The sequence below is a fragment of the Eulemur rufifrons genome, chromosome 7 (assembly GCF_041146395.1).
Source record: "Eulemur rufifrons isolate Redbay chromosome 7, OSU_ERuf_1, whole genome shotgun sequence".
NCBI lineage: Eukaryota > Metazoa > Chordata > Mammalia > Primates > Lemuridae > Eulemur > Eulemur rufifrons.
Genome location: NC_090989.1, coordinates 85,114,269 through 85,133,872, shown reverse-complemented (window position 1 = coordinate 85,133,872; position 19,604 = coordinate 85,114,269). Strand labels below are relative to the sequence as shown.

The 19,604-nt window shown below is 35.2% G+C and overlaps 1 protein-coding gene across 1 annotated transcript in view; it reads right to left on the bottom strand.

Moving 5' to 3' along the window:
• Positions 1-19,604, bottom strand: part of TBL1XR1 (TBL1X/Y related 1) — a 165,667-nt gene that overhangs the window by 17,785 nt on the left and 128,278 nt on the right. The window contains exons 5-11 of the mRNA XM_069472918.1: positions 11,904-12,049; positions 9,273-9,495; positions 8,425-8,557; positions 7,936-8,077; positions 5,388-5,451; positions 5,186-5,283; positions 3,961-4,021 (exon numbers count right to left, since the gene is read on the bottom strand). Of these exons, the coding sequence (XP_069329019.1) occupies positions 3,961-4,021; positions 5,186-5,283; positions 5,388-5,451; positions 7,936-8,077; positions 8,425-8,557; positions 9,273-9,495; positions 11,904-12,049 (867 nt within the window). The remainder of the gene's footprint in view (positions 1-3,960; positions 4,022-5,185; positions 5,284-5,387; positions 5,452-7,935; positions 8,078-8,424; positions 8,558-9,272; positions 9,496-11,903; positions 12,050-19,604) is intronic.

Sequence of the window (19,604 nt, the reverse complement as noted above, 5' to 3'; positions counted from 1 at the left end):
GAAAAGGGTAGGGGCGTGAGGAGGGGGCAGAAAATAAGATCATTATATCAACCATTTAGAATATCACTTCACGGTAGATGATGATAAGTTGTATACAATCTAATGCAACCACTAAAATAAAACAAAGAATTGCAGGTAATATATAGCCCATCAAAAGAGAAAAAAATGGAATCATGAAAAAAATCCAAGTAACCCAAATGGAAGCAGCAATACAAAAAGAACAGAAGAGACAACAGAAATATAATAAAGTTAAATGTAACTACATGAATAATCACATTATATGTAAATTACCTAACTATAATAATTAAAAGGCAGAGACTGTGAGACTGAATGAAGATAAGCAAGACTCAATTTTATGCTGCCTGTATAAAATATACTTCAAATATAAAGACAGGGATAGACTGAAAATAAAATGATGGAAAAACATATACCATGCCAACATTAATCAAAAGAGAGCTGAAATGGCTATAATAGTAGACAAAGCAGATTTCAAAGAACAGACTATTAACAGGGAAAAAGAAGATTGTTTACAAAATGATAAAGGGTCAATCCAACATAAGGCAAAACATTTCCAAAATGTTCATGCACCTAATAACATTTTCTCAAAATACACAAAACAAAAACTGACAGAGCTTCAAAGGAAATAGAAACTATGTGTTTTTAATTATTGTTGGAGATTTTAATATTTCTCTCTCAATAAATGATGGAATGAGAAAGAAGACAGAATGATGGAATGAAAAGACAGAAAATCAAGTGAGGCTATGAAAGATTTAAACATTATCAAACAACTTTACCTAAATGACATTTACAGGAGTAATGGAATGAAATTAAAAATCATTATTAAATAAAATCTTGGAAAAGCCCCAAATACTCAAAAACTAAGTAAACACTTCTAAATAGCCAATGGGCCAAAGAAGAAATCAAAATTAAATTAGAAAGTATTATGAACTGAATGAAAACACAACACACAGAAAATATTGGGATGCCATTAAATAGTCAGACGTAAATTTATAGCACTAAATACCTATTAGGTCTCAATCAACAACCTCAGCTTCCACCTCAAGAAAAGAGAAAACGAGCAAATTAGATTGTCATTGAAAGCCTGACACATAAAATAACAAATTATTAAATTATGGAATTCATCAAAATTAAGAACTTTCTGGTCTTCAAAGGACACTGATGAAAGAATGCAAACCTAAGCCACAGACTGGGAGAAAATATGTGCAAAGTATATACCTTAAAAAGGATTATACCTAGAAACTATAAAGAATTCACAAAAACTCAATAATTAAAAAAAAAAAACCCACCTAATTAGATAAAAGGTCCAAAGATTTGAACAGACGCTTCACCGAAGAAGATATACAGATGCCAAATAAGCACATGAAAAGATGCTCCACATCACTGGTTATTAGGGAATGTAAATTAAAACCACAGTGAGATATCACTACATATCTGTTAGAGTAGCTACAATTAAAAGAAATGATTTACATACCGGGGCCTGGCAAAAATATAGAGGAACTAGAATATCCAGGGCTAGTGAGAATGTAAACCACTTTGGAAAACAGTTTTGCTGTTTCTTAATAAGTTAAATATACATCTAACATACGATATAGCTATTCCCCTATTAAGGATTTGAAGAAAGTAAAAACGTCTACGTAAAGACCTGTACATGAATGTTGATAGTAGTTTTATTTATAATAGCCGCAAACTGGAAACAACACAAATTTACTTCAATAGTTGGAAGAGATAAACTGTGGTATAGCTGCATAAAGGAATACTACCAGCAACAAAAAGGAATGTACCACTGATATGTTACAACATGGAAGAATTCAAAACAATTATGCAGAGTGAAAGAAACCAGACCAAAAGAGTAGTGACAAAGAATATCAGTGACTGCCTAGGGACAGGACAGAGATACCACAAAGGGGCAGGAGGAAACTTCTGAAGGTAATAGCCATACTCGTTATCTTGAATGTGGTGATAGTTTCAATGGTGTATACATGTCAGAACACATCAAATTGTTCAAGTTAAATATGTATAGTTCATTTTATGTCAATATACCTCAATAAAAGTGTTTAAAAACAAAAGCATAAGAAAGAATGCCATGAGTAAACTAAAGCTTATTTATTTGTAAAAAGACTTCAACACTATTTACCTCATTGGGTTGTACTCAGGACTAAACGGGATAAAAGGAGCACCATCTCTAGCACAAAGTTGGCACTCATTAATGTCACAGCTAGTAACAGTACCACACATATACTTACTTCAGCTTTTCATCACTCCTAGTATCTATGAGAAGTTTTTAGGAAGAATAGCCAGAAGCCTAAGAAATTCTATCTGGGTGAAGATTAGAAACAACAGTGACAAGGACGTAAAACGGGTAAACAAAAACTGATGTGTAAATGCTTATTAGTAGGGTAACATTTAATCAGGCTGAATTGCTTAACATAATGCTTACAAATTTATGTTATTCAGATACTACAGAAAAATCATTTTGCATCTTTTTTGGGTTGTTTAGTCACACAAAATAGAGGAAAAAAAAAAGCAAAATGCCTGAAGCTGCAAGTTTCTGTTTTACAGGGTGATGCAGTGCCACTGGCTGTTTATAAAAGGTTATCAGGAAAGCTTTAAGAATAACCAGGGGCCGGGCGCGGTGGCTCACGCCTGTAATCCTAGCACTCTGGGAGGCCGAGGTGGGCGGATCATTTGAGCTCAGGAGTTCGAGACCAGCCTGAGCAAGAGCGAGACCCCATCTCTACTAAAAATAGAAAGAAATTATATGGACAGCTAAAAATATATATAGAAAAAATTAGCCGGGCATGGTGGTGCATGCCTGTAGTCCCAGCTACTCGGGAGGCTGAGACAAGAGGATCGCTTGAGCTCAGGAGTTTGAGGTTGCTGTGAGCTAGGCTGACGCCACGGCATTCACTCTAGCCTGGGCAACAGAGTGAGACTCTGTCTCAAAAAAAAAAAAAAAAAAAAAAAAAGAATAACCAGGTTTATTTTAGTCAGCCTCCTAATCAAAAGTCTTCCCAATCACAGCAAAATCCTGAAAGAAGCAGCTAAATCAGGTAGTACTAAAATTACTGTTCCAATAGTTACTGGGAATCTCATTCCAGTTTAACATCACTTAGTCACTGCAGTCAGGAAAACTCATGAAAGCAGGTACAAAGGTCCTAGGCTGAAAGGGAGTGCAGGCACTAAAAACTCCAGCCTCTACTGGAGGTGAATGCCCTGGCACATAGCTGTCTATTACGCAGGAAGCAGGAGGAAGCACTATTTTAGGGTAAGAGATTGATCAGATTTAAGGACCAGATTGAATACTACTTAAAACAGAAATCCATCTTAGCCACCACAGTTCCAACAACACTGGGAAAGTCTGTTTTTTTCTTTACTGCCTGTACACAGGAGGAATGACTTAGATATATCACTTCAAAATGAGAAAATGACAGTGTCTAAATTTGTAGGAGTTTACACAATATTTTGTATGTATAATTTAGTTTTATCCTCATAACAAACATGCATTATTGCTATCCCTCATGTATAGACAGTGAAAACAAGGCTCAGAAAGGTTATGTGCTCAGTCCCAAAGCTTGTTAAGTGAAGTAGAACTGACATTCAACACTTGACCTTCTGATTCAAAAAATCTATGCTGTCTTGGCGAACATTTAGGGAATTAAAAATAAAATAAAATAAAAATCTATGCTCTTTCCATTACATAATACCACCCCCTAATTGCACCATGCTGCAAATGCTTTCTTTATGGTACATTTCACAGAAAATGTTTGATGATTCTCTGACAATTAACAATCTGAATGTCAAGGAACATCAACTCCTGAAATGATTAGTAACAAGACTGATATTTGACATTTCAAGATTTGAATGAATTATGTGCTGTTAAAAGTTTAATTAGAAAAATAGAAGAAAGCTCCAACTTTCACGTAAATTGTAAAAGTTTACCTGAATGAAAAGGAAACTGTTGCTTGGCTTCACCAGTATGTGCATCCCAAATAATTGTGGTCTGAGATTAAAAGAAAAGAAAAATAAATTACTACGAAAAGGAGTTTATCTTAGATGCCTAACTAGATTAAAGCAATATGAAATGTCAGCATAGATTTAATTTTAAACATTTACTTTATTCCAAATAGTACAAGGGTATCGTATACTCCACTTTGGGAGGAGATGACTATTAAGCAGTTTAATTTTTCCCTGATGATTTTGCATTACTCAACTTATTTCAAATAACAATTCTTGGTTGTCTACAAAGTGCCAGGCATTATGTTAGATTACTAAGAAACTCCATTGCAATAGTGTATTTAACGTAAGATTCTCACAGATGGTTAGCTATAAGAGAGCAGATTCCTGGTTAATAATGTAATCAGCAAGTTCTCAACACTGAAAGGTTTTTAAGCCTCCATTTACACAAAAAGGCAGCTTGAACTTTGATAATATTTAAAACAAGGACCTAAAGTACTATATCATGGCAGTGACTATTAATAGGGCTCTTCTCTCCCCTTCCCAGCCTCCACTTTTCTTCCCCTTTGTCACTTTTTTATTGCTCACTGAATATATAAAACCCTGAACCAGTTTCACTCCACATCCCTATCTGACACAATACTCAACTATTAGCATGTCCTTCCCTAGATTAAAATAATCTTAAACCCTTGTTTGGGAGGTGTGATAGAGGAGATGACCTAAGGAAACGAAGGAGATCATATTTTCAACTCATCCATATTCACCAGTCTAGTTAAATGAAGGAAACTAGACAGATAGTGCATTTCTTAAAGTTTCAATTAAGTACCAGGAGCTGGGCTAACAAACTGGCTCTAGTATTTCCGATGGACTCACTCCAGAGCCACACTTACTGAGGAGATAATCCAGAACTGTGGAAGTGAAGCAAAAAGTACAGGAGGTATAACATTCATTATGGTTCAAACTCCAACAATAATGAGGAGTAGTCATAGGATAAAGGATAAAGGGCATTTTAATGAGTAGATTCAGGAATGAGCTGACAGAAAACTTAAGAAAGCATTTTTATTATTATCATAAATTCATACTTGCACTTCCCAAATGTGAATCTTTTATGTGATTGGCAGAGAAGAAAAAGTATTGCTTTCAATTATAATTGTAATACATTTACTGTAATACATTAACTTTTACAGAACTTAGTTTAATGTTCTTTTACCTTATCTACTCCAGCACTTAGGATGAAATTTCCTTTCTTATTCCATTTTAATGCAAATATCGGGCCTTTATGCTGCCCTAAGGTGCTAGCAAGGTTACCTAAAATTCAAAAAAGAAAAACATTAAACGTTAAAAGAAAAACATTACTTCAAACTTTATAATTTAGATGAACAAAAAAGTAAAAAGAAAAATGCTTCATTTACCATCTTTTGTCCATATTCTGGCAAATCCATCGTATGAACCAGTTGCTAGAAGTGTACCTTCACTCTGCCAGAGAAAAACACTTTTTCCATTATATAATCCAGAAAAGGCACTTCATAGTTATTAGAAATATTTTATGTTTAAATCCCAGATACAGGAGACCTTGAAATTCTCTGCTTCAAAACTCAGCAGTTTTGTCTATTTGTGGGTGCCACCAAAGGCCTACGAAACACTGTTCACTGAAGTGAAGCTACTGTTGTATGTGAACTTTACATCCAAATCTCAACAACGACAGCAAGTGCTCCGGAGCAGGATCAGCACCACCACCCTCATGCATGCCAGAGATTTCTAGTTTCTTCACAGACGCACACAACTAAGAATGGAGGTGGCATGATGGTAGGTTAGGAAGGACATCAAAATCACAATCTTGTAATGATTTAACAGAAGTAAAGAAAAAAATCTTCCTAAATATTTAACTATGATTAGAGTTTTTATATGCTAACCCCTCTAAATCGTTTACTATCTAAACAAAGTGTGTATGATCCAAACTATATTGTTGTTTCAGATGACAAGATTCTTTTTTTTAATTTTTTTGGTGAAAATATGAATGAACCTGCAGAGATGACCAGATTCTTAACACTGAACGTTTCTCCCCTTTTTTAATTTCTTCCACTCTGAAATATTTACCAATAAAAAGAGCAATGCAAGGAAAAGAGCCAGAGAAGAGTGCAGGCTGACTTGATAGTTAATGAAGTGAGTACGACTGCCTACTTTCCTGTGAGGAAAAATCCATATAAATTTCTCTAAATTTATATTCCTTTGCTGTGTCTTGCCTTGATGAATGGTGTAAGGGCAGGACAGATCTTACTCTATACAAATGCAAAAGTTTTATTAATAGATTATATTAAACAGATTCTTGCTGGAATGAGTAAACATTATTAGAGATACAGAAGAAATCCTGCCTTACTTGGCACCTTCTTGAAGCTTTTTGGTAAGGGCATTCAAAACAAGATCACCTATTTCATACCTTTCAAGCCATTTAGCTGTATATGTAAGTGACAAACAAACAAACACTGGATTTGGGAATTGCAGACTCAGTCCTGCTAGGATCTGGAAATCCCTCAGGGCTCTATCTAGGGAAGACAGAGCCGTGTTGAAGCCAATAGCAAAAGCTTATTTCCAGATTCTGCACAAGGTCAAGTTTCTTCTAAACTACTAGTCCCAAAATGTTTAGTTGTAGAAATACTCAACTAGAAAAACCATACTTTAAAGACCAGACATTTCATAGGCTCTTGCTTTAGAAATGGAAAAGAATCATTAATTGAAGGTGATTTTTTCCCCTTTTTAGTAAAAGTTTCAAGTTCACAGTGAAAAGCCCACACGTTTCAAAACGTAGTTCAACATCACCACTTTCAACAAACCAATGTTCATTAATTGTCCTTTTCAGTGAAAACTGTAAATTTCACTAAATCAACATGGTTACTAGGCCAGGTAGTGTAAGAAAGCTATTACGTCTTTGATTTAAGTTATAATAACTATGCATATTAACTCTTAGTCCTGATCCTACAAACAAATTATACTACAATGTACTAATCCCTTTTTGAATTTTTAGAATTGTCAACACTTTATGAGAGGAGGTTAAATACATTGCTGGAAATTTTGGAAGAAAATGCTAAAAATGCCTAGCTATGAGTTTTGAAAGAATTTCACAGAAACTAAAAGCTTTAGCTGGAATAATCATTTTTAAAGACAGATCTCCTTCCTTGGAATAGGATTTGGAAGATCATTTGGAAAGCCCCACAAAAACTTGTTGAATAGAGGCCAGAGGAGGAAAGAATGTTCATTTGCCGAGGAAAGGACAGCTAACTCTTGATATTCTTTGCAAACTGAAGTAATCTAAGGGGCTTGGGCGATGGGGACACTGTGCAGGTAAGAGATGCATTTGAAACTGAAAGGGTAAAGATTTATCAACAACAAAATCAAACTATTTTGTAAGTCAGAGTAGTTGATTATCCTGAAAGATGCTGAAACATACATAGAATCAGAGAATTTTAAGATTCCAAACAGCTAGAATAAATCTTGGAAGTAATGTAGACTAATGGACCCTAAAAGACAGTTGGCAATGAAATTTTATCAGTTCACAGTATAATAAGAAAAACAAGAGTTTTTTGCTATATAGATTTCTTTTATCCCCCAACTAAGAACTCATCTGTTAAGCATTTAGGATGTTGTCTGTTACTGTGCTAGGGATATTCACTTATTACCTCATTTTCACACTTCTACTTTACATGTAAGGAAAATGAAGTGCAGAGTGCAAAGTAACAACTTTACCCAGGACATGCTGCTAAATAAGCTGAGGAGCTGGAGGTTGAACCTTGGTCTGATTACTGTAGGGACCAGCCTTTGCCTTTAACACCACATTTAGGAGTGGGGACTCCCAGTTTGTTGTTACTAGGTAGTGAAATCCAAAAATATCTGCACAAATAGACAAACTCTGCCATGAGGCTGAGGCTCTGATAGTTTTCCATCACCAACAATAGTGATACTCACATTCCAGTCTAGAGATGTTACATCCTTGTTGCTTGGAACATCTTGCCCTCCTTCTCGTATACAATGTCTAAGTACTAACTGCGTGGAGCCACTAGTGCTGTTTTCACTAAGATTCCATATTCTTGCTGTTGAGTCTCCAGACCTACAAAGCATACAACAGATTTTAAATTCTCATGACATTCTCAAGTATCAGAATCAAAGCAACATATTTATATCCTATTATTAATAAGGCAAATAAAAACTAGACTATCAGGAATTTCCATTTCCAGTATTTTTCCCATTCTACTTTTTGGGGCCCCCAAGTATTCTTGAAGTAGTTAAGTTTAAACAACACTTCTAGAATTACTTCATGAAGCATTAAGATTTACAGAGACAAAATGGGACCACAAATAAGCAACAACAAAAACCTGAAAATATATTTATAAAATGTATTAACAGTTCCGTAAGATATTTTAAAAAGCTATTTTAGTACCACTTTGAGAAACATACCCCGATGCCAGGAGATCACTAACGGGGTTCCAGGCACAGATGAAAACTTCAGATTCATGGCCCCGTAACACAACTGCTTTATTAGGAGGGATTTCAACATCCCCATCCACTTCCATCATATCAGTATGATTATCTGCATTACAAGAAACAAGTGGATAATTCCAGTTAGGTAGTATTGCAACATGCGGGGGGGGGGGGGGGCGCGGATTCTTCCTTTATAATATACAGTGTAACATTTTTTTACCATGTCAAGTTAAGCTAAACATGACTACACAGTTTTGTCACATGGAAAATAAATTCCTATCTTTAGTTAAGTATGATCATACTATTTTTAAAAGTATGTGTGTGAATATTTGTTTAGAGGGGCAGGGAGGCAGGGGGAGAAGCAGGAATGCACAAGATTAGACCTAACCATAGCTAAAATGATAAAATGGTTTGAATTAAATATAATGCATATCAATACTATTCTGAGTTTCTGCCAGTAGGGGTTGCTGATATCATTCATATAACATTAGAGTTGACTTTATATCTCAATGTTAGAGCTTTATAGTATTTGTTAATAACTAGTATTACAAATTTTATTTAGAAACCAAATGCAGATGTAAAAATTCACTAAACAATGGAAAAAGAATTTCTAAATATTTTTAAAAGAAAATAAAGTCAATAAAAATAAAAGTAACTTTTTGGAGCTTTAGCAATAAAAATCTGAATGGTGTGATACAAGTTAGGAGAACAAGTTGGTATAAATAAAACAAATGAAGTTATTTCAACTTAGAAGATGGGACATTCCAGTAAAGCAAAGTATGTCCTCTGAAAAGAAATTTTTAAAAATTCTTGTCTCAGCTCACTTGCTATAGTATGTGCTCCATTCTCCTCCCCATTTGCTGTGTTTTCTCCATTTTTTGCAGATCCTTGTTGGTTAGTGGTAGCCGTGACAGCTGCAGCAGTTGCAGCCTGCTGCTGTGCAAGCTTGTCTCTATAAGCTTGCTGTCTTGTCTGTACTACATCAGGCATTACGGCATCTATCAGGGACAGAGACTCTATTGGTCGACCATCAAACAAGGTACCATCCTAGATTTGGAAAATTGTGAGAGAAGAAAAATCAAAGGTAATATTTAAGGTTATTTGTATTCACACAAATTCAACAGCAGAAATGAAAATCTTCATTCCAAGAAAAACACTGCTAGAAATTTTCTGAACTCATGTAAAAAGAAGTCAGGAGGGAAGGAAGAAAGAAACTTCAAGAGGCAACTGCAAATGGCTGTTTAAGTCTTCCTTGTCACTTAGTTCATGTTATTGTTAAATGCTTGTACAGTAGAACTAAAATACAAGTCACTGCTGAAAACTGAAAGGGATAAAAAAATGTAGGCCCAGATGATAAAATGATCAATTAGATTTCAATATTCTGTTAGTCAAAAGCAACAATCAAGATGGAATTGTTCATACAATGATTAGTAGCTTGGTGCTATATGATAACAAATACTTCTTTTAAAAAACCAAAAACTTTAAAAATAGCTTTGTTGGACTCAAAAATTTCTTGTGATTTAAAACATTAAAGCAGAAATAGAATTTAGATATTATGCCACACAATCATCTCATTTTACTAATCTTTTTTTTTTTTTTGAGACAGAGTCTCTCTCTATTGCCCAGGCTAGAGTGAGTGCCGTGGCATCAGCCTAGCTCACAGCAACCTCAAACTCCTGAGCTCAAGGGATCCTCCTGTCTCAGCCTCCCGAGTAGCTGGGACTACAGGCATGCACCACCATGCCCGGCTAATTTTTTCTATATATATTTTTAGCTGTCCATATATAATTTCTTTCTATTTTTAGTAGAGATGGGGTCTCACTCTTGCTCAGGCTGGTCTCGAACTCCTGAGCTCAAACGATCCACCCACCTCGGCCTCCCAGAGTGCTAGGATTACAGGCATGAGCCACTGCGCCCGGCCACTAATCTTGATATGTAAGCACAAGGTTAAAGACTTGTTAAAGTTACACAGCTAGGCAATGGCAACTGGGATCTTTTAACCCAGTGCTATTCAAAGTATGATCCAAAGACCAACAGCACCACCATCACCTAGTAGCTTGTTAGAAATGGAGATTCAAACATACAGAATCAAAATCTCCAAAGGGAGGCTCAGGAACCAGTATTTTAACAAGCTCTCTGGGCGAGTCTTACCTGCACTAACATATGAGAAGTGCCATCATAACTCACAGGCTAGTGCTCTTTAATATTATGGAGTTGTTAGAATTTCCAAAGCTCCACTAGTGATATTAGGAAGCTCATGATTAACAGAAAGTTCTCCAAGTGAGCACAAGAAGAGACACAGACACACAGAGCATGCCAGAAACAGAAAAAGGGCACGTCAGTTACAAACACGCATGTGTGATGCCTGGTTCACTTAAACTGGAGAATATGAATCCCTGACAATCTGTAGTGGTGTGATGGGGTGCTGTGAGCTATAAAAACACAGCATATCTTTCTGAATTATCAATTGTAATCCAATATTTGAGAAATGGCAGGAAGCATTCTAACTTACAAATAACTAACAAAAACACCAAAACTAGCACTCACTGCGGAATAAGTACTATGTTAAATTTACATAAAATTTCTCAGCTAAAATTAGACTTCATCTTTGACCAGTGGCAGAACTTGCTTATACCCTCTGTAATAAAGCATAGTGTAAAGGAGGGAGGACACATTTAATCTAGTATTAGTAAAATTTTCAGTCACAGAGATGAAGAAGCCAAAAATAATAAAAATCAATTTTAGTATACTATATGATTATACTAATAAATATCACAGAAATCATGGATGCTTCAGTTTAAAAAATACTCACAAAAGGAGAATGTGTTAATCTTTGAAATGAAAATAAGGGGAAGAATTCCTGGCCATATATGAAAATTTTAAGCTAGACCAGGGATTTGTAAATTTTTTCTGTAAAAGACTCAGATAATAAATATTAACTTAGGCCTTGCAGGCCATAAGGTCTCTGTCAAACTACTTGATTCTGCCACAAGCAGCCCAAAGAACGGCCAGGACTTGGCTCATGGGCCATAGTATCTGCCATCTGAGCCAAACCAACCACTTTTATGCGGACCTTAGATGGGCGGTAGCATCCAGAGTTGGCTTCAATTATAACCTGGCTTCCAAAATCACAGTATATCCAAATAACATGAGAGTTTCCAATTATCAGGCCATCAGTTATGGTCTCAGCATTCCATAGCACAATGCTGTTGTATTAATAAATGTAATTTCTTAGTGTTTACTTATAAAGTCATATTAAGAGAAATAAGATCCAGATAATGGACCTTACAATTGGGAGCAACATGCCTCACCTGTGTGATCTGACTGCTACATGAGAAATAACACCTGCATTTTTGTTAACCCAGCGAAGCCAAATTCAGATACTGAATAAGCCAACAAGACAGCTAATTTAAGGACAAGAGTAAGAATTAGTATTTGAAATAAGTGTTCCTTACCTCATTAATACTAACTTCTGCCTCTACATACTGTAGACCTTTCTGGATGATAGAAATCAATGCAGCAGGTGGGACGAGGGCACCATTTATATTGGACTGACTGATATGGCTTTCTATACCAAAGGTAAATGCTGAATGAGAAAATCCTAAAAGCAAAAGAAAAGGTATGAGAATTTATTTTCCTAGTGGCAACATGCTAAATGATACACAAAAAAAAGATCTGTATAATCTTTTAAAATCACATACCACCCATTTGAAATCCCAGACTGGTAGCTAAGGTCAAGTATATTTTTAAATGAAAGAATTATCAAAATTTATTTGTTACCTTTTATATATTTTCCTTTTCTCTTAATTACCAAATATACTCTGTAAAATTTCTAGTACATACTTGATTATATAGCTTCAAATTTTCTAAAATGTAGCAGTGATAACATAACTTTCCTCAACAAAAAGTACCAAACTTAAAAGTTGAAAAAGCCTTTGGAAGTCATGTGATTCAATTGCTCCAGTCAAGATAACTGAGGCCAAGAGAGAATAAGTGACATTTAATATTTCTGTAGTAAATTTAAATTTCTACAAATTGTCAAACATCCTTATAAATTCAATATTGTGCAGCTTTTTCAAACTACTTAGGAAGTAAAAGGAAAATTAAAACTAATAAAAGGAAAGCTGAAATTTACAATGAAAAATTCTAATATGTAAGTCCCATTTTATGTATGAGTTTAAGTGCTTTAAAGATACTAATTCTTTGCCACTTAGTCATAACTCATCTAAATGAAATCTTCAGGTAAAGTAGAGCTAGCAAATAAAAATCCAGTTTATAGATTTCTACCAGCAATTATTTACTTTTAATTTGAAATACTTAAAACCACAACACTCACATAAAAATCTCTTTAATGTTGGCCTTGCTTTTTATGAAAGTCTATTCAAAATTCAAGAGCACAATTCTAATAAACTGATAAGCCAAGGGTGGTTATTCTCTTTGCCAAAATATTCATCATAGTTTATCATTAAGTAGTAATTTCTACAATGTATTTTAAACAATTCAATTAAATTGTGCATGTAATATACAATGTTAAGAAACTTTCACGCTAAAAAAAGTAAATAAATAATAGACTTATTTGGTGTCTACATAATTTATATAGTTCTGGACTGTCTATATTAGTTTTAGCATTGAGTACATGTTCTTTTTGCATTTTGTGCTTCCATGCTTAACACTCCTTGTGGCACTATGAACAGTCTAATAAAATACTGCGGGCTCACAAACAGTGTGTAGCCAGGAAATATTTTAATTGATTAATTGATAGTGAAGTACTTAAGTTATTTTCCTCCTGGCTCTCTCCCTCCCTCCCTCTTTACAACAGTGGTCCCCAACCTTTTTGGCACCAGGGATTGGTTTCATGGAAGACAATTTTTCCACTGACCCTGGGCCCAGGGGTGGGTGCGCAGAGCTCAGGCCATGATGCCAGCAATGAGGAGAGGCTGTAAATACAGATGAGGCTTTGCTGCCAGCCCAGAGCTCACCTCCTGCTGTGTGCTGCCTCCCCCACCCCACCCCAAACCCGCAGCTTCACAGAAGACAATTTTTCCACAGATTGGGGGGCGGCGGTAGTGGTGCAGAGCTCTGTGGCCCTGTCCCAGTATGTGGGAGTTGGGGACCGCAGCTTCCATGTCAACTACCCATAGTGGAAAAGACAAGAATTGAAAAAATGTTACCTTTATGACCTTGATTTTAACCTCATAATTTTGCCCACAAGGCAAGATCAAAATTAAATGCATTTATAGTGATTTACAGTGTTCCCCTTAATCTGAGCTCACAGAGATGGCTAAAAAAGGTATCAATGGAAAAAAAAGAAAAAAAAGCACCATTTTGAATCATCTCTATAAGGAAACCCATAACTACTTGAATATGAGTAGATTCCAGAACACCAGGGTAGAAAGCTGAGAATAAGGCCTGGGGAGGTTGGGAAGAAAGGGTCAGATACAGCAGTGAAATCCATAAACAGTAGGGTTGGAGACTTGTTTTCAATACCCCCTCCCTAAATAAATTTGCAGTAAATCATACATAGTAAAAACAGCCAAACAGTTAAGTAGCTTAGAGATTTAAGAAGACTTTGAGATAGAAGATATCATTTATGAGGGACCTACACCATATGCTAGACACCATGCACAAATGCATTATTGTTTTAAAATCTGATGGGAAAATAGCCACTAAGAACAGAGACACTCTACTGCTCCTCTTAAACAATTAAAATATGGTCAAAGATAACGCTAAAGCAGAGAGTAAGCTCCTGTTTCCTAATAAGTAAAAGATTACATCATTGTTCTGTTTTCTGGAAAGTGATCCTCGACCTTCATAATAAAGGCCAAACTCCTAAGCATGGAACACAGTTATTTTTTTAATCTGGTCCTACCTACCTCTCCATTCTCATCTTCCCAATTCCATACACCACCCCCCAATCTTGTTTCCACTACATGTTAAATTCAAGTGATGGCAAATTACATGTAATATCTTGAATAAGTGCTATATCGGGCCTCTGAGCCTTGCTGTGTTCCTATCCTCTTTTCATCTATCTGAATGGAGGTGAAGTCTTCTTTTACTACCCCAGGGTTAATCATTCTCTCCTACACTGATCCTGTAATTTATACATGTAAGGCACTTACCACACTGGTTATCACCTGTGTCTGACTACTAGACTGGGCTATCTGACCAAAAGGTTTATATCTAGTAATCTTTTAAATCTGGGAAACTAACACATTACTTAACAACTACCCAATAAACGTCTGTTCAATTAGAATGTAATGCTACTATATTTTGTATTTTGGTATATCAAAAAATGCTTGACTCCAGAAAAAGCAAGACTTAAGTCTTCCTTGAAAAACAATCTAAAACTTGAACCAGATTTATGCCAAAAAACATTCCCATTTATCTGTAGGAAATATTTCACAGGGACAGCTTTCATTTTACATAATAGGAGGCAAAAGGGGTCACCTAAACTTGTGAAATGTTAAAATCAAGCATGATTGCCTAAAATAGCATTCCTTCTTTCCAAGAGTAAAAGCGAATCTGATATGAATAGTATCTCTATAATCACTTTAAACATTCACTAGAGTAATTAAGATTTAGGAGGTAGAACAGAAATGCCAGACAGGAATCAGGCTGAAAACCATGAAATTCAGTGTATAGTCATTCAGTGACAGAAACAAACAGTAGCGGAGGAGGGGGAGGGTGAGGAGCATGCGTTACACATGAGATCACAAAACAAACATTTTCTGTATAGCACTTGTTTCAGGGAGTGCTTTCCCTTAGGATGTTAGGGACTGGGACTGTGTTGTCTAAGCGGAGTCAGTCCTCCAGAGCCTGCCAACTCTACTTTGCAAATAGACAATACAGGAATAAGAAAATGGACCTTGAATACCATGGTTATGGTGCAGGGTGTCTAGATAAGACAAATTGATGAAAAAGGCAAAGCTTAAATATGATCACAATACAGTGCCCTAGTTTGGAAAGAAAATCTGATTTAGACAAAATGCTATTTAAGCTTCAGGTCAGAAAAGCCCATAAAATCATATTCCTGTTCCCATAATCACATGTTCCCTCGCCTCCAAATCAATTTCCAACTCTGCCCTACAGATCCAGATTTTAGAAAAGGTAAAAAGGCGGTGAAGGGAAATGATATAGGGGATCTTAGCTGTTGAAGAATTAAACCTAGCACTTATATTCTAGCTATACAATTTTGTGCCCCAATTTTGCCCTTAAATAAACTATGAACATTTTATACGAATTATATTTTCTGAAATAATTTTAAGAGCATCATAATATTTAGCCAATAAATGTATTCAGCCAGTAAATTGGTCATGCCATAGCTGGACATCTGGACTTTTCCAATGTCATTTGGACTTTTCCAATGTTCACTATTTAAAAAGAATCTTACCTTAAATAGGTATGTATAGGCTTTTGCCATGTATAATTTTTTTTCTCCTTAGGATGGATTCCTTCAAAAGCTGAAGGGAACATGAGCATTGTAAAAGTAGTTTTCATGACTGCCAAATTGCTTTCCAAAAAAACTGTGCAAATTTATAATACCATCAGCAATTTATATATGTTTCATTATACCCTCGCTATGCTGACTAGTCCTAAAAAAAAAAAAGATTACTAATTAAGATTGAACAAATTCTCAGTTTGGCAACTATTAAAAGGACCTTTGTCCTTTAATAAGTGTGTCAGTAGAAATGTGTAATAAGAATTTCCTGTTTCAGCAAAAAATGGGTCATTGAGCTTACAAAAAAAAGGAGAAAAACTGATTTGGAAATATGAAAGTATTGCAATTACCAGTATGCATGATAATTGCTTACTGTTTATTGTTAATTATGTATACAAATATGTGTGTCAAATCAACGTTTTTCCCTATTTTATGTGATTATAAAGCAAAACTATATACCTATTTACACTTTTGTAGCTGGTCATCAACTCATAAAAATTAAAAGGAAGACCGAAGGTAGACATACCAGATCCTGAGCTCTCTTCACTCCAGTTCTTCATGGCTACAGACACACTATCGACAGCCAGTTTAACCTGACTCCACTAAATCCATTGGTAAAGTCTGTTTAGAAATGGCACTGAGAGTGAAGTGTGTAGGAAGGAATGGTTATCTAGCTCAGTTACCTTTATCTGAGTCAAGAGAAACTGCACTGTCATTTGATTGCTGATATTTTATTAAGCATTATAGGTGCTAATACAAAACCTAAAATGAAAAAATGAATGAATGAGCTATACAGTGGCATAGGCCAGAACTTTAATGTTATGCATAAACATTTAGGTAACTGTGTGCCTACTATGATTGTCTTCTAAATTAAAAAAATAGTAATATATAGTTTTGACATGGGATCTTATAAGCAAATATAACATTTGAAGTAATAATCACCATATTAAGAAAAACTGGTATGGTGCAAGGCCTATCTCCAGGGAGATATGATATCCCTTTGAAAGGGTTAGGGGGAAAAAAACCAATGGAGGGAGGTGGGGTGGAGAGACAAGATGATCTTTCATGAACCAAACATTTTAATCCTACATATATCATCACCTTCTTACGGAGGCTATATGCAAGATGAACCTCAGTTCTAAAAACATGAGGATTTTTTCAAAAAGTAGCAGTATTCAGAATCACAATCTAGAAAACAACTTATCTTAGTAATAAGGACATTTTGCTTTTGCAATTTCCAGTTAGTCTTAAAATCAGAAGATGAAACGGTTTCACAGCTTCCAACAGTCAAGTACGTCATAAATGGAGAAGTTATGGAGCTCTTAAACATCTAACAGATGACAGATAAATCTAGTATCAAGAATTCTCCCCCACATCAAAAATAAAATTTGAGCAAAATGAAATGACATCTTCTTACACAAAGCAACAAGAAAAACAGGTGCCAGAAAGTTCACAAATAATCGCCAGGGAACAATTTCTTCATAAAAAACAAACCAAAACTGTGCATAGGTAATGCAAAGTGGGGCTGTGGGGGAATGAAGGGGAATTAAAAAGGTCCAAGCCAGTTTTGTTCTTGTAAGATCAACATTGTATCAGGTTATATTATATTCAACTTGGAGTGTACCACTAAGTATTTATATGCATATGGTTGCTATAGATGAGTTATTAGAGCAATCAAATTAATGCCCTTGGGTGAATACTAATTAAAGGAAGCATACTGAATCAAGTTAATCGTTACTTACAGTACTACACATCAAATACACTCAATTTTCAAGTCATCTCAAAAGAAAAAAAAAATTTATTCCCTAGGAAATTTTTGTTGAGTATGGAAGTCTACTTCATAAAAATGCAGAATGGTGAGTACCAAAGCAATTTGGTTAGGGTGAACTTTCTAGAAAAAGTTATAACATTTAATAAAAACCCTACAATAAATATATCTTTCTCTTAATTAGTTTTGAAGAGTTGGGAGGATGGCTTATTTGAAACAGAGATGTCCACTAAACTTAATTTGAGGCTGAATATCACAATGTAATACCTTTTCAACAAGCAACAAATTTTATAGATGAGGAAAATGAATCTCAGAAGTTACGTAATTTGGGGGAAAGAGAGGAACTTTTAGCAGGTAATATTTTCTAGTACTGATTATAGTATAAAATATGTAAAACTAAAACAACGTAAGTGATTTTATTTCCCTCTAGAAATGGATACCATAGTCAACAATAAACAATGCAGAGAACAAATATTAAGAGTTCTTACTGAAAAACAATACTTCTAAACCACATTTATCAAAACATAACACTTCTATAAGGTGTTTTCAGACTTTCTTTGATTGCAAGCCTTTAGAAAATGAGACAGGCAAGGAGCAAATTTTATTTCCTTTTTGGTAGCCTTCACAAACCGATTCTTTGCACAAATGCTTTCTTTGCTATGACTGTTCCTTTTCTGCATGTCTCCCAATCCAAGTCAGCACTCTTCCATAGGGAAAGGAGCAATATTAAGATTCCAGTTTCTTCTGTATTGCTTTAAATCTTTCAAGAGAAACAGTTATGACCTAAAAATAATTTACATCATATTTCTTAGATATTTAACAACTAATTCTCTACAAGTATCCTTTGAAGGTTATGGTGATAAATACGCTGAATCCCCAGAAATTTTACTGTTCTAGGTGATGCCAAATTAGAATCTATTGCACAAGTAGCCATATTCATAAATGATTGGAGATAAGAACCAAGAAAGAGCTTTTAGAGTGGCAAGTGCCCAGATCTGAAGTCTCTATAGGCTTTTGTTATGGGTGAGATTCAGGGTTCTATCTGAACTCTGTTGTGAGCTCACAGAACCATAAAATTCTTAAACTCTCTGCCATCTCCTATTTCTAGAATTTCAAATGAATGTCTCCTAGCATCCTTTGTGACAGAAAGATGCCTCATTATTCCTACTAAACTAATACAAATACACCACTTTCAGTGGCACCTCCTCTTCTCACACACCAAATCTCAGTAGGTGTACATTTCATGCTTTCTATCTTATCTTGAAAAGTTACTAATTGTAATTTTTCTTTCAAGATATTGTGAACATGCTACATACCTGTTGTCAACTTTCTTGTCAAGTTCTAATTGTCCTACAACTAATATAGAGCAGTGGCTTTCAGACTTTATTAAGCCTAGGAATCACCTGGGGCATGTGTAAAATGCAGATTCCTGGGCCCCACTCGGCGTTCTCTAAGTGATTCTGATGCAGGTGGTCAGAGGATCAAACTTTAGAACTCTGGTATAGGCGATTCTTAAATTTATGGCAAGTTGAAGTCCTAGAAAAACTGCCATAAGTCAAAATGTCATCAGTTGAGTCTGATTTTCCCCTACAAATCATAATGTAAATAGGAAGTTACAATTTTTGCCAAGGGACTGGTGTTCATATTTTTAGATGTGACTTAACATCACCAGTACACTGTAAAGTATAAAACTTTCTAAAGAATACACAGAACACACGTAAGAATGCAGTAAACAACTATAAAGGACTTAATATGATACATCAGTCTACCAAAGATTTTTTTCACCCTTGCTTTATTTTTATTGCAACATAAAAGAGCTTAACACGTGGAATATACAAGATTTTTTTCTGCAAACATAAGCAACTTCAAGTAGACTTTTGATAATATTTAAAATCACTGGATACTCTTTCAGAAATTAATCCAGAATATTATTTTACTGCCCCTTTTTAC